General features: G+C 47.2%; 1 protein-coding gene across 1 annotated transcript; it reads left to right on the forward strand.

Moving 5' to 3' along the window:
• Nucleotides 1–3,095: 3,095 nt before the first annotated feature.
• Gpr27 (G protein-coupled receptor 27) lies at nucleotides 3,096–5,504 on the forward strand. The gene has a single exon (XM_041630150.1). It carries the CDS (start codon nucleotides 3,107–3,109, stop codon nucleotides 4,247–4,249), a length of 1,143 nt encoding a protein of 380 aa, XP_041486084.1. The 5' UTR covers nucleotides 3,096–3,106; the 3' UTR covers nucleotides 4,250–5,504.
• The last annotated feature ends 11,113 nt before the right edge of the window (nucleotides 5,505–16,617 follow it).

Here is a 16,617-nt window from a genome sequence, read left to right on the forward strand (position 1 = left end):
GACTCAGAGACCCTAGGAAATCAATACCCCATTTTGTAAATGTGAACATTCTAGATTTCAAGAGGTTAAATGACTTGTTGAGTGATTTATGGTCATTAAAACAAACGCTATCAATATTCCAACTCAGTGGGGAGGGGTCTGACCTGAAATGAGAGGACCTGGGCCCCACTTCTCAGTCAGCCGTGAATGAGTCTGTAAAACATCAATGTTGGATTAGCTGGTTCTGAACAGTCCTTCTCCCCTTGAAGGGGCTCTCATTCTCCATCCTGAGCACTGGTTACTTACTGTCGGTTGTCTTTATAAACTCAGCCACTCAGAGAGTGGGCCTGGAGAGATGGCTCAGTTACTAAAGTACTCTCGCCTTGCAGAAGGACCCGAAATTTATCCCTAGACCCATGTTAAAATAAAAGAGCCAGGTACGGTCAAGTGTGCCTGTAATCCCAGTGCCAGGGAGGAGGAGCCAGATGGATCCCTTGGCAAGCTCCAAGCCAGTGAGAAAGTGGGAGATCCCCTCTCAAAAACAGAAAGGAGGTTGGCCCCTGAGGAATGTTGTCTTCCGGCCTATACACACATGCACACAGAGAGCCCACACACAAACATGTACACGCCACATGTGCACACTGCTTCTTCTGCAAAGTGGAGATTGCAACCACACATACTGCACATGGCCATGCCAATGACATTAAATAACACTTTGCTATTTAACAGTTTGGTATCTGGGTGCTCAGTGTATGGAATCTGCCATTCATAACAACAAAAAGAACCCACTGATGGTATCAGAGACTGTAAGAAATTTCCTTCTGTGGGCAAGCACAGCCCATGTGGTGGCAAGATCTCCTTGCCTAGGGCTATGCATCTGGCTTTAAACAAAGAAAAAAAAACCTTTCTCATTCTCTCCCTGAGAATGGGAGTCTATCACTTTGTGCCTGCTTATGGTGTAGGTCTTCTAGAAAGCTACTCAAGAGGGACCAACCTACATGCCAGGAACATTTCCACTTCTTCCTTCTTTCTCTCTCTGCCCGGGACGTCTGTAGCCCATTGTGATCACGAGGGTAGGGTATACTTCCAAAGACTTGGTCTGTGGGCCAGTAACAAACACCAGCAACCACCCACCTCCTGGTCTCTTATACCATGATCAAAACCCAATTCCTAACTAGGGCAAACATTGCTCTTTTTCTATCTGTCACATGTATTTATAAGACTGCCTAGCCAGCCACTTCCCCTTGACCACTTAGGAGTACCAAGAAAGGCATTCCCTTTAGATTTCTGCAAAAATGTCCAAACTGTATCCAAAGGCCTTGCTACTCACAGTGGAACCAACAGCAAATATTGGTGCCACAATCTAGGCCCATTCTGGACATACTGGGTCAGAAACGCATTTTAAGGGGATCCCCAGGGATTTCCAAATGCAGAGTCTGTGGCTCTGGACTAACTTTCAAGTTCCGTTCTCTTTGTCCTGTAGTCCACATTGGCATCCAATTTGCCATCTTCCTGATTCTGAGACCACAGGGGCAGGCCACCACAATATTTCCCTACCCTCTTAAACCCTGCTGGCAGAATAACCACGCTCATCACACGCACCCCTCTTCTGCTCCGGCACCATCTGAGATTCCTTTTCTGTCACAGGCCAAGTTCTGACTCTCTGTGCTGGTGATCTTAGGAATGCTCACCAAGAGGACCATTACGCATTAGAGTGTTTCTAAATGCGTATATCTGAAAAACAATACAGCCCTTGGTTCTGGTTTTACCATGCTACGCAATGAAAAGAGTGATATAAGCACACACACACTCACATGCACAATATTTAGGGATGAGTTAGATGGACAGGATTTCTGAGAAGAAATAAAAACAGATGATGGGAAGCAGTAAAGTGCCAGGAAGCAAATGAACAGAAGCCAGTGGCAGAAAGGTAGCCAGGCTGCTCCAAAAGCCTTAATAATAGCCTGTTTGTGAAGCTGGTGCAGACGCAGACAGACAGTGAGCCCAGCAGGATCAAAGGTGTTTAAGGACAAGACCATGCCACTGGCCATTTCAGACTAACCGAGGAAATGGATAGCCCAGGAAACTCAAGGAAAACGCCTCGTTTCTTTCTGTGGTACATGTTTGGCTGAGGTTCCACTTAAGAGTTAGAAAGCAAGCATGCCTGAGGATCCCTGAAAGTCCAGTCCTCGAAATAGGACTAAGTAAAATTAAGAGCCTAGCTGGGCCACTTCCTGGCTCTGGACTCCTTTGCCCTCTAAACCTAGGCTTCCTGGGGGTACCTGATGGGTTTTGGAACAGAAGCAACTTTGCAGTTGTTGCTGGGGGTGGGGGTGGCAGGGGATGCTCGTCCCCCGCGGGCTGCCGCCCACATCAGGCTTCACCTGGGTATCCGTGTTCTGTGATAACCCGCTATGTTGCTGTCCATCATTACCACCTTTCCAGAAGAAGGTTCATTCCAGACATCCCTGTCTCCTCTTCCCCCAGGCCTCCCAGATCCTGCCACCCCAAGCCACCGTGTCCCCAGCTCCCGGCCACAGTGACCCCAGCACTGGCGCCTGACGCCACCTCCGCCGGACCCCCGTTTACCTGGGGCCAAACGCGACTTGTCGCCACCTCGCGTCCTGGGCCCTGCCTCCCCTCCCGGCTGTCGCAACGGCGCCCCCAGCCCAGCCAGGCCCGGTGCGGCGCGGGATGCCTCGGCGGGACTGGCGGCGGCGGCCACGCTGCGCGCTCCGGCGGAGGGGAGGGGGCTCGGCGGCGGCGGAGGCAGCGAAGGCGGTGGCGAAGGCGGCGGCAGCGGCAGCGGCGGGCCCTGCGGGGGGCAGAGCCAAGAGGCGCGGCGGCAAAAGAGGAGCGAGAGGAGGACGCGGAGCATGCGGGGGGCTGCGGGCCTGGCCGCAGTGAAGCCCGCCGCGCCCAGGGCGCAGGGAGTGGCCGTCGCCTCCCGCGCGCACCGCGGCTGAGATGGCGGCGGCGCGGCTGAGGCGCGCCGAGCCCCCGGGGCAGGGCCGCCCGGGTGCCGGCTGAAAAGCCCCGCGGGCCCGGGGAGCTCACGCGGAGGAGCACAGGCCCGGGAACGGCCTACGGAGAGCGGCGAGGGCCGGCGGGGAGAAGCGCGGCCGCGATGGCGAACGCTAGTGAGCCGGGCGGTGGCGGCGGCGGCGGCGGCGGGGCCGAGGCGGCCGCGCTGGGCCTCAGGCTGGCCACGCTCAGCCTGCTGCTGTGCGTGAGCCTGGCGGGCAACGTGCTGTTCGCGCTGCTCATCGTGCGGGAGCGCAGCCTGCACCGCGCGCCTTACTACCTGCTGCTCGACCTGTGCCTGGCCGACGGGCTGCGCGCGCTCGCCTGCCTCCCGGCCGTCATGCTGGCGGCGCGGCGCGCGGCGGCCGCGGCGGGGACGCCTCCGGGCGCGTTGGGCTGCAAGCTGCTGGCCTTCCTAGCCGCGCTCTTCTGCTTCCACGCGGCCTTTCTGCTTCTAGGTGTGGGCGTCACCCGCTACCTGGCCATCGCGCACCACCGCTTCTACGCCGAGCGCCTGGCCGGCTGGCCGTGCGCCGCGATGCTGGTGTGTGCCGCCTGGGCGCTGGCGTTGGCCGCGGCCTTTCCGCCGGTGCTGGACGGAGGTGGCGCGGACGACGAGGACGCGCCGTGTGCCCTGGAGCAGCGGCCCGACGGCGCCCCGGGCGCGCTAGGCTTCCTGCTGCTGCTGGCCGCCGTGGTAGGCGCCACGCACCTCGTCTACCTCCGCCTGCTCTTCTTCATCCACGATCGCCGCAAGATGCGGCCCGCGCGCCTGGTGCCCGCCGTCAGCCACGACTGGACCTTCCACGGCCCGGGAGCCACGGGCCAGGCGGCTGCCAACTGGACGGCGGGCTTCGGCCGCGGGCCCACGCCACCTGCGCTGGTGGGCATCAGGCCTGCAGGCCCGGGCCGCGGCGCCCGGCGCCTCCTGGTGCTGGAGGAATTCAAGACAGAGAAGAGGCTGTGCAAGATGTTCTACGCCATCACGCTGCTCTTCCTGCTCCTCTGGGGGCCCTATGTGGTGGCCAGTTACCTGCGCGTCCTGGTGCAGCCGGGCGCTGTCCCGCAGGCCTACCTGACAGCCTCGGTGTGGCTGACATTCGCGCAGGCTGGCATCAACCCGGTGGTGTGCTTCCTTTTCAATCGGGAGCTGAGGGACTGTTTCAGAGCCCAGTTTCCCTGCTGCCAGAGCCCCCAGGCCACACAGGCCACCCTCCCCTGCGACCTGAAAGGCATTGGTTTGTGAGGTGCGCTCTGCCACCCAGGCTCCCTCTGGCTTCGATTGTGACCGCGCTTCTTCCCCTTCTGTCCCGTGTCTGGTTTTTCTCCGCTGCCTTCACAAGACTTTCAAAGTGGACACGCTCTTGGATTGTACAGACTCCTGTTCTGGGGGCGGGGGAGGGGATACCGTGGTCCAATTCCGTCCTTCTAATTATACTTCCCTCCTGGCGGTAGGCCCTGCAGTCTTTTTTGTACTGGTACCGACTTCTTTTCTTCCACGTGTGATTTTTTTTTTTAAATAAAGGCTACACTGGTTTTATTCATGCAAAGTTTCCTAGAGACCATGGCCAGTTTTCTACAGAAGCTATTTTTGACAACCTCAAGTGGCATTACCTTTGATTGCAGTGAAGGAGAGAGAGCTAGGGGATCTTCTATTGGAGATGGAAGAGAGAGACAGAATTGTCTTAAGTCCCCTCTGAATCACAGGGCACAGGACTAGGTGTGCCTTATTTGCAAGTGCGGGGAACTTTCCCCAGCGGTGACACTGGATTTGAAGAGGAAAGGGGCATGGGTAGGAAGGCAGTCACTTTTGAGTCAGCTAATAAGCAAGGTTTGGAGCCCTGTTTATATTACTTTAAAAAGTACGCATCAGCAGTAGCTGCTCTGTATATCAATCTTGAACGGAAATGTTGTGACTTTTAAACAGTAAAGTGTTTTGGATAGTAATGTGGAGAGAAAAAAAAAACAGTATTGCATGTGTTTGTATTGATCGGGAATTGCAGATGGGGCGGGCTCTGGAGGGCAGAGAACCCCAGGTTGGTTTGGGGTTGGGGTTTGGGTTTTTGGTTTTTGTTGTTGTTGTTTTTTTTTCCCAGTAAAAAGTTAAAATACTTTTGTGGAAATGGCTTGTGCTTTGATAAGCCCAGTTTTGCTCTGTCTTATAAAGCTAATTTTCACTCTGAAGACCTTTGTCCGTGGTAAAAAGAAATGGGATATAATGGTGCCTCTCCCAGGAGACAAAACGTTTTCCTGCGGTGTTTGCTGAGTTAGGTGGTGCTGTTCTATTGATAGCTGATTTAAATGATTAATAAGAACTATAATTTAAAATACTATCTCTTTGTTAGACATTGTCATTTGGAACTGAAGGACTACATTGCAAGTACTGTATAATACTTTTTGCTTAAACTGCTATGTTTTTATTAATGTAACTTGCGTTTTGAAGATTTCTATCTGTACTTCTCTTTGCATTACATAAATACACCAGTATTTTCATTCTGGAGTGGCTGTGTTGTTGTTGTTGTTGTTCTTGTTGGGGGCCAAGTCCCTTTAGGCTGTGGCTAAGGAGCTCACACTCGATCCTTTAGTATGTGCTGTCCCGGATCAGGTTTCTGGTTTGGATCTTAGCATTTCTGAGATATTTGGAACCCTTTGTGAGTGGGGGTGGGGATTAGTGAGTGTGTGTAGAGTGTATGCCTTTGCACACAGAGGCCAGTTGGCCGCTATTGGTCTTTCTCTGTTACTCTCCATGTTAGTTTTTGAGACAGGGTCTCTCACTTGCCAACTGGCTGGCTTGTAATCCCCAAGGACCCTCCTGTTTCCACCTCCTCAGCACTGAAGGTGACAGACAGGTGCGCCCAGATTTTTACTTTTTATGTGAACTCAGCTTCTCATACTTTTGTGGGTTACCACTGAGCCATCTCCCCAGCTACTGCCTTTTAACTTGGGAGTGCAAGATAAAAATGGGCAAATTGGGGCTGGCGAGATGGCTCAGTGCTTAGAGCACTGGCTCCTCTTCCAGAGGGCCTGAGTTCAATTCCCAGCAATCAAATGGTGGCTCACAGCCATCCATAATGAGATCTAGTGCCCTCTTATGCCCTGCAGACATACATGCAGGCAGAACACTGTATACATAATAAATCTTTTTTAAAAGGGGGGGAGGAGTCATCTCTTCAAATGAAACAGTGAACAAATACATATTATTTTAAATGGTTTTAAACACAAAAGCAATGTGTTGGAGATGAACCTCAGTAGGGGAACGTTTACCTAGTCCCAGCCAGGCCTTGAGTTTGATCCCTAGAGCCACAATGAGGAAAGGTGATTTTAAAAAAGAGAGGTATGACCAAAGTAATCATTTTTGACATAATGGATGTAATAAATCTATGGTTTATTTTGAGCATAGTATTAACTATTGAACACTAACTCCGAGAGAGGTGAACAATAAGACCCTGTGGGCAATCTTTCTCTAATCAGCAGCATTATTTTATTCTACTTGTGAAAGTTGAAGACCTGTTCTATTTGGAAGGCTCCTTTACTCTCTGTGAATTTAGATCAAATAAAGTTCTGCCCATGGGTTTTCAAGAGGGGCAGGGCTAATAAACCCTCTGCCACACTTCTGTCCAAGTGAGGTCACCAAAGCCAGGTTTTATTCAGATTCACTGTGCGGCCTTGACCTTGAGTTATTCCAGCCTCAGGCAGTGTTTAGACTACAGCAGAGACAAAGTCACCTGCTGCTGCTGGGGCCCCTGAGATCCTGGGATAGTTTCAGAAGAATTAGATTGACTTGCGTACACAAGCTAGTGGTTCCTGTTGGGGTGTGCTGAGTCAGGGACCCTTCTCTGGGGAGAAGTCGTCTTCCACAGCCCTCCCTTGTTTCAAGACAGGACTTACTTTCTACCTGCTGTGTGCGAACTTGGTCACAGAGGAAGGTACGGTTTCCAGTGAGGATTCGAGGCAGAGCAGCTCGAAGCGGTCATCAGGGGAAGTGCAGCTGTGTCCCCAATACTCAGCTCCTTGTGGCAGAGCAGATACAGCGCACTCAGGGAAGCCGCAGTGAGATGGATCATTTTCTAATTTGGGACATTAATTCAGCACACTCCTCTCCCCAGGGTGAGCTGAATGAGCTGTCCCTATACTCAAAGCAAAAGAAAAAAAAAAGCTATGTATAGAAATCTCCATCTGCACTTCCTGGCATGGATTTATTGAGTTTAATCAGGTTTAGGTCTTTTGGTACCCTCTGTCAAATAGCTTTACAGAAAGAGTAGAACTGTGTAAATTGAAACCTGGCTTTCCTTTTTTTTTTTTAAATGTCGGTACTTCTAGAAAAAATTGGGAGCGTGTAACAAACCGGTAGCCATAATAATAAGTAATCTTTGGATCCACTGTCGGCTTTGTCAAATTGGTTTCCATTCTTTTGATGTGTGTGCCTGTGTATGAGTGCGTGCATGTGCGGTACACACGAGTACATGCCAAAGCGTGCATGCGGAGGTCAGAGAAGAGCTTGAAGAAGTTGGTTCTTTCCTTCACCGTGCGGGTCCTGGGGACCAAACAGCGTGTCATGCTTGGTGAGTGGCCAGCGAGCTCCTCTGCTGACCCGTCTCACCAGGCCACCTCTTCTTTTTTCCCCTTTTCTTTCTTATTGCTTTTCTCTCTCCCATCTCCCCCTTTCCTTTGTCTCTTTTTAAAGAATGGAAATATAATTATTTCAGCACATTCTTTGGTCTGGCCATCAGCCCCCCTGTCTTTCGGATGTCCTGCCCTGTACGAGCAGTGAACTTCTAGGTCTGCTTTGCAGTGTCCTTGTTTCCTTGGTTTTGGTGGTGGTGGTTTCATTTCTTCAGCTGAAATAGCAATAGAGAAGACTGGACCCTGCTGAGAACACAACCAGTCCCCAAGTGCTGCAGGCCTGGAGCAGAGGTTTAACAAGGACTGTCTGGGTCATCAGTCAATGCCAGCTCTCAGCGGTGGTCTTAGCCATCAGATGGTGACATCCCCAATCATTCAGACAAACTGTGGACATGACACGCAGTCCAGCAATTCCACAGGTGTCTCAGACTCTCCTAATCCTTATTTCTGCCCACACCTCCACTGACACACAACTCAGCTTCCTTGTTTTTTAGCATCTTTGTTTCTTCCTCCATTTTACTCTCATGGCCCAAAGTTCCAAGGAAGATGAAACCCCAGCCGAGAGCTCAGGTGGGTCGCTGAGTAGGCGGGTTGCACTTCTTCTCTTCCTAACAACCTTCTGGACTGGGTGGACCATCTTTGTTGTCATGGGAGAGCGTTGGCGGGCCCTACTCTTTTCTCCAGCTCTGGGTCTCCTTGTATTTCCACATTCCCTTTCGAATTGCCTGTGGGTTTACTTTCCGTGCCCTCCACCCCTACCTGGGGATTCCTCCCTATTTTATGTCCAGCAGGATGATAGGGTTTGAAATGGTCAATATCTCAGGAAGCATGAACACAAGGAGACTGTACAAACAGCAGCGCCCCATGTCCTGCCTGAACACTGGCTCTGAACTAGACCCAGGCCAAGGACTGGGAAATCCTTTTTGTCCGACTAAAATGTCTTACACTTCATTCCCTCCAGGAAGGCTGTGCCTCAATTCATGGGACACACGGTGTCTTCTGCGCCCCCCCCACCACCACCCACACCAACCCTCAACCTCTCCTCTGTCACTCTCTTGTCCTCTAGCCACCACAGGTCATTGGCAGTGTCACAGACATTAGGATTTGCTCCTATGTTCAAAGAACTTACTGCCCCACCCCTCTGAACTACATGTTAAACTTTCAGACATAAAGAGTGAATGCTTCCCCTCCACATAGGGTGGACTTTATCCCATGGTGCACCATGGTAGAGACTGAAGGCACTGTTGTCATGAGCTCTTGTTGCCTGGAGCAGCCTGGAGCAGGTAACTACTGACTTACTGTCTCTCTTAAGCATCTTAAACTATCAGGACACTGAGTGGCTGGGTTGTGAAATGCAGCTGCCTCCAAATATTCTCTTTGATCACTGGGGAGACACTTCACCCATGCAGGCAGTCAAGACCAGTGACCTTTATTTAGGTCCCTCTTCGTGAAGGGTAAGGAAGACAATGGGGAGCTGTCCTCACCCACTGTGTCAGCTCTCTTTCCATACCTCTGTGCCATTCCAGGGAGAAAGTAGAGTAAAAACAAGATCGAGCTGAGTTCAAGTTTCTCCTTGGTCTCCAACTTGAACACAAGTTCTAGGGTTCAACCTAGCTGCTAAAAAGTCCTCTTTCCCCTTTTTACTCATTCTCTTTGGGGTGCTCTTAGGTGAGGATGTGATGCTTGGAGCCACAGCAGCCCAGTTATCGTAAGACCACGAGGAGAGAGATACACTATGATTTCAATGAAGGCCATAGACCTTATTAATCTCTAGACTTTTAACTTTGAAGTGAAATCAGCTATGGTTTCAGTCATTACAAGGATTCACAGAGCTCACTGGCTAGCAAGGGTAACCTACTTATAGAGTCCCAGGATAGTAAGAGACCCTGTCTCAAAAAAATGGTGTGGGGACTGGAGAGATGGCTCAGCAATTAAGAGCACTGGCTGTTCTTCCAGAGGTCCTGAGTTCAATTCCCACCAACCACATGGTCTCTCACAGCCGTCTACAATGGGATCTGATGCCCTGTTCTATCTGATGCTCTCTTCTGTCATGTAGGCATGCGTGCAAATAGGGTACTCATATATGTGTGTGTGTGTGTGTGTGTGTGTGTGTGTGTGTGTAAATATGTGTAAAGCACTTGATGAGCAAGCTAGAAGGTCAGAAGAGCCAAGTTCATTCACAGTATTGATGCAAGCATATGATTGGTGTGGCAGTCAAACTGTAACCACAGTACAAGAGAGCTAGAGACAGGATCCTGAAGTAAGCTGGCTAGCTAATCTAGCTCAACTGGTGAACTCTGGGTTCAAGGGAAAGATCCTGCCTCAATATATATGGTGGAGAGCAACTAGCATCCAACACACGCATAACACCACACATGTACAAACATGCACACATACATATGCATACTAAAGAGAAGGTAAGAAACTAAAGTAGATAGTGCCTGAGGAACAATACTATAGGGTGTCCTCTGAGCTCCACATGGATCCTTACACATCTGCACATTTGTACACTTATGCACCTGCACACACAGACACACATACAAAGTTGGATCCCAAACTCATGCTTTCTACCTATCAGATTGTCCTATCTTCTACTAATAATCTTGACCTCAGAAAAATAATGAACTAGGTTTTTGGTTTGTTTGTTTGAGTCAGGGTCTCAATGTGTGCAACCTTGACTGGCCTGGAACTCACTCTGTAGATCAAGCTGGCCTGGAACTCACAGAAATCTGGCTGACTCTGCCTTACAGCTGTAGTTATTAAACTGTGAGCCATCATACCTGGGTTGAAATAGATTTTCATTATTTATTATTACAAGACTGGTTCTATGTAGTTATACTGTAGTAAACTTTTTTGACCAATAAATGTGTAGCTTTTAAAGGTTATGATGTTTTGAGTATGAAACGTCCTGTCTCCCTTTGCCCCAGGTTCATGTGTTCAAATATTTGGTCCCTCAGCTAGTGGTTTCTTTTCTGGGAGGCTGCAGAACGATTGGCAAATAGGACCTTGCTGGCCGACATAGGTGACAGGGGCACACCTTGGGAGTCATAGCCCACCTTACCTCCTGTCCTGCCTCTGCTTCCAGGTCACTCTCAGCGAGAGGCCACTGTTGTGACACCTACCACCACAAACCCACCCACCCTCCGGTCAGCATGCCTCAGTGAATTATAGTCACCTGGCATTCACAGGGCACTCGTGATCTGCCATGGTGAGTTATGTCCCCTGAACCGTAAGCCAGAGCAAATCCTTCTTCCCTGAAGTTGCTTCTGCCAGAGGTTTTTGTCACAGAAAAAATGAAAAGTAACTACGACAGTCGTATACCTAATTAGAGGAATCTGGGAAGTAACATATAAATCCACCCAGCCAACACACACCAAAAGCCAGCACGAAGCCTGGTCTGTGTTGGCCGGGGCTAGGCACAGGGCAAATGAGGTGCAGTTTTCTTGGTTACTAGTTAATTAACAGGGGAAACTTGGCAAAGGCGCTCCGAGTCATAAAGCAAGGCAGAACCAGACAGATGCCAAGACGGGGTCCACACACAGAGCTGGGATAACACAGAGGCCAGACTTCATTCCAGCCTGGTTGGAAAGGCTGGCAAGCATTCAGCTCTGGTTTCCCAGTTGATGAGAAAGGAGAAACCAGAGCATTGGAATCAAAATGGCCTCGGCTCTGCCTTCCCCTTCTCGTGGACTGTACATTTCCCTGCGATTCTTTCACTCCGGAATCCGTTTTAAAAATTCATTTCTCTGAGGAAAATAAAGTCACAGGATTCTCTCTTCAAAATTTCTTCTCCGTATTGTATTGGAATATCCTAGTGCCAGAAAGGAATGGGGTCATTTTTGGGAAAGGAGTTTGTTACGTAACATGTCAATGCCGGAAAGACCCAGCAAAGATGCCACTGGGGAGTTCTGCCCAAACTCTGCAGAAAACAAACAAAGGGACCACTGAACCCCTTCCAAAGCATGAGGGAGGAGGATCAGGCTTGCACCACGGGGAAAAGTATTTTGTGGGTTCTGTTTTAAGAAAGAGCAAACCTAATCAAGGGAAGGCTTAGGAGATACCCAGCCAACCCTGTATCTGGTAAATGAGTAGCCTGAGATTTACATCTGGAAGTCTTGAGGTCAGTTAAATTATACCAAGAAACTGCAAACACACTCGAGAGGTGCAAATCTACTTATTTTCCTTCCTGGTAACATTAAGGAGATGGGTTGATGGAAACGATTACTTCCTGGTTTCTAGGACGAACCATTTAATCATTTGCAAATTAAGTTCTAAGTGGCCACCCTCCAACAGGTGGGGAGAATAGAAACTTTTAGGAGGCTGGGCATTTAAACATTTCATGGGTACAACTACATTACCTGAAGAATGCCAATCTGGGTAGCCTTGTGGGAGGGACATCTTAATTTTCTGCCAGGAAATGACGTGTGAGAAGCACACATGGTTTCTTGCTTGGAACCTGGAGAGAGAGGCAAAGATCTGTTTTCTGGAAGACAGAGCCACCCAACAGCTGCAGAGCTGCCTTGGGAATCATTTACATTTCTGTGCCATTCAATAGTGTGGCCTTTTAACAGTTGTAGAGTTTGCCTGGGGAGGCTTTCAGTGGGTGAAGTGCTTGCTGATTAAACTTGAGGACTGGGATTTTGATCCCAGCATACAGGGAAAAAGCTAAGGCAGCAGCAGAGGACTGCCACCCAATAGTTTAGGGGCCCCAAAGTGCATCCTGGCCTGCCATAGAGGAATTGGTGAGCTCCAGGCTAGTGAGAGATAAAAATAAAGGGAAGAATGATGGAGAAAGACACTGGATAACCAGTGGCCTCTGTCTGCACACATGGATACACACACACACTAGATAACCAGTATCCTCTGTCTGCACACATGTATACATACACACTAGATAACTAGTAGCCTCTGTCTGCACACATGTATACACACACTAGATAACTAGTATCCTCTATCTGCACACATGTATACACACACTAGATAACTAGTATCCTCTATCTGCACACATGTATACACACTAGATAACTAGTATCCTCTATCTGCACACATGTATACACACTAGATAACTAGTATCCTCTATCTGCACACATATATACACACTAGATAACTAGTATCCTCTATCTGCACACATGTATACACACTAGATAACTAGTATCCTCTATCTGCACACATGTATACACACTAGATAACTAGTATCCTCTATCTGCACACGCGTATACACACTAGATAACCAGTATCCTCTATCTGCACACATGTATACATACAGACTAGATAACTAGTATCCTCTATCTGCACACATGTATACACACTAGATAACTAGTATCCTCTATCTGCACACATGTATACATACACACTAGATAACCAGTATCCTCTATCTGCACACATGTATACACACTAGATAACTAGTATCCTCTATCTGCACACATGTATACACACTAGATAACTAGTATCCTCTATCTGCACACATGTATACATACACACTAGATAACTAGTATCCTCTATCTGCACACATGTATACACACTAGATAACTAGTATCCTCTATCTGCACACATGTATACATACACACTAGATAACTAGTATCCTCTATCTGCACACATGTATACACACTAGATAACTAGTATCCTCTATCTGCACACATGTATACACACTAGATAACTAGCATCCTCTGTCTGCACACATGTATACACACTAGATAACTAGTATCCTCTATCTGCACACATATATACACACTAGATAACTAGTATCCTCTATCTGCACACATGTATACACACTAGATAACTAGTATCCTCTATCTGCACACATGTATACACACTAGATAACTAGTATCCTCTATCTGCACACGCGTATACACACTAGATAACCAGTATCCTCTATCTGCACACATGTATACATACAGACTAGATAACTAGTATCCTCTATCTGCACACATGTATACACACTAGATAACTAGTATCCTCTATCTGCACACATGTATACATACACACTAGATAACCAGTATCCTCTATCTGCACACATGTATACACACTAGATAACTAGTATCCTCTATCTGCACACATGTATACACACTAGATAACTAGTATCCTCTATCTGCACACATGTATACATACACACTAGATAACTAGTATCCTCTATCTGCACACATGTATACACACTAGATAACTAGTATCCTCTATCTGCACACATGTATACACACTAGATAACTAGTATCCTCTATCTGCACACATGTATACACACTAGATAACTAGTATCCTCTATCTGCACACGCGTATACACACTAGATAACCAGTATCCTCTATCTGCACACATGTATACATACAGACTAGATAACTAGTATCCTCTATCTGCACACATGTATACACACTAGATAACTAGTATCCTCTATCTGCACACATGTATACATACACACTAGATAACCAGTATCCTCTATCTGCACACATGTATACACACTAGATAACTAGTATCCTCTATCTGCACACATGTATACACACTAGATAACTAGTATCCTCTATCTGCACACATGTATACATACACACTAGATAACTAGTATCCTCTATCTGCACACATGTATACACACTAGATAACTAGTATCCTCTATCTGCACACATGGATACACACACACTAGATAACTAGCATCCTCTGTCTGCACACATGTATACACACACTAGATAACTAGTATCCTCTATCTGCACACATGTATACATACACACTAGATAACTAGGATCCTCTATCTGCACACATGTATTATACACACTAGATAACTAGCATCCTCTATCTGCACACATGTATACACACTAGATAACTAGTATCCTCTATCTGCAACCATGTATACACACACTAGATAACTAGTATCCTCTATCTGCACACATGTATACAGACTAGATAACTAGTATCCTCTATCTGCACACATGTATACACACACTAGATAACTAGTATCCTCTATCTGCACACATGTATACACACTAGATAACTATTATCCTCTATCTGCACACATGGATACACACACACTAGATAACTAGCATCCTCTGTCTGCACACATGTATACACACTAGATAACTAGTATCCTCTATCTGCACACATGTATACACACTAGATAACTAGTATCCTCTATCTGCAACCATGTATACACACACTAGATAACTAGTATCCTCTATCTGCACACATGTATACACACACTAGATAACTAGTATCCTCTATCTGCACACATGTATTATACACACTAGATAACTAGTATCCTCTATCTGCACACATGTATACACACTAGATAACTAGTATCCTCCATCTGCACACACGTATACACACACTAGATAATCAGTATCCTCTATCTGCACACATGTATACACACTAGATAACTAGTATCCTCTATCTGCACACATGTATACACACACTAGATAATCAGTATCCTCTATCTATACACATGTATATACACACTTGATAACCAATGGCCTCTATATGTACAAATGTATACACATAAATACATATGCCACACACAGACACAAACAAGAGAGAGACAGAGACAGAGATAGAAAGACATACACAGAGAGAAATGTGACAGAGAGAGAGGGAAAGAGAAAAAGAGAGAGTTGGAGAGGAGAGAAAAAATCTATAGCAGAGGTTGGGACTTGTGGAGCAAGCACGGAGCTTAAAGTCCATCCCAGGCCCGGGAGTGGGCAGGAAAATCCTAAATTAAAATACCCCAGAAGATGAGATCTTTCCTCATTTGTCATTCTGTCCTTCCCCCCCCCCCCATTTCCTCAATAGCCATTGACTGTTTCCCTGTAAGTGTGGCCATGTGCTGGACAGAAAGAGAAAAGACCAGCATCCCAGGCTTGCATTCAGCAAAGAGGCATGGAGAGTGTAATTGGGCCATGTGTAGTTCTTTAAGCCCACAGTCACGATCAGTCTCATTTGCATATCTATCTTGAGGAATTATGGGATACCCAGAGCTATTTCTAGAATGCTATTTGCATAATTGTTCTAATCTTTTATGAATACGGTGACATGTGTGGTCTGACAAAGGATTTTTGAAAAAAAATGTTGAGTTGCTTTATAAGGTTTATAAGGATATTAGAATTAAATGGTGGTAGGTATATATTTAATAACCTGTCTCTATTGAAAGGAACACAATTACATAAAGCCATTAGTCTGCTGTCAATGGCTTATTACCTTTGCTATTGTTGTTCACTGAAAGTTTAATAGTTAAAGTTTATTTCTTCTTCAAACACCCCTCTCCACTTCTTAGAAAGATTTAAATTCACTTAAACACCACGAGAAAATTTACAGTTGTTTTATGACTGTCTGACCGCCCCCCTCCCCACATACACACACACACACACACACACACACACACACACACACACACACACACATTTCTTAGTCTGTAGGTATTTGACATGTTTCTGGCTTTGGACACTAGCAAGAAAACAGATAGATTCTTTGGTCTTTCTGGTCTTTGCCTTCCTGTAATGCTCATGATCAAACTACCTATGTTTCTCCATTTCTCATGAGATCCTTGCTCCACTTGGTAAGCAAGTTCTTCTTGTGGGACATCAAGACTGTATGGAGGAAATGCCTGTAAATCTAACATTCTCAGATTGCAGTGGGGAGGAGAACTCCTTTCTGACCTGTGAACACTGTGACCCCGAGTCATGTCCTCTCCCCTATTTCAGCTCCATTCCTGAGCTAGCCGGCCCCACTTTTGCTTCTTGGCCATATTAAGGGCTAAGATCTTCTGTCCTTGACGTTGTTAATGTGTGCTTGTTTAGCTATCACCACATATTCATATAAAATCTGGACACATCCTTTTTGGGTTTGGTCTGTCATCAGTTCCAGAGTCCAAACCAATTTGAGGTCAGTGTGGGGTTAATCCTGCACTCAGAAGGACAATCACTACACAATGAACATCTTTCTTTTTAAATTTTGGTTTTGAGACAGGGTCTCATGCTACCTAAAGTTGCCTCAATCTCACTATGTAACAGGAAGGCCTTGAATTC

Source organism: Microtus oregoni, unplaced genomic scaffold, assembly GCF_018167655.1.
Source record: "Microtus oregoni isolate MIOR12 unplaced genomic scaffold, Mior012 000002F_ref0000024, whole genome shotgun sequence".
In the NCBI taxonomy this organism is placed as follows: domain Eukaryota; kingdom Metazoa; phylum Chordata; class Mammalia; order Rodentia; family Cricetidae; genus Microtus; species Microtus oregoni.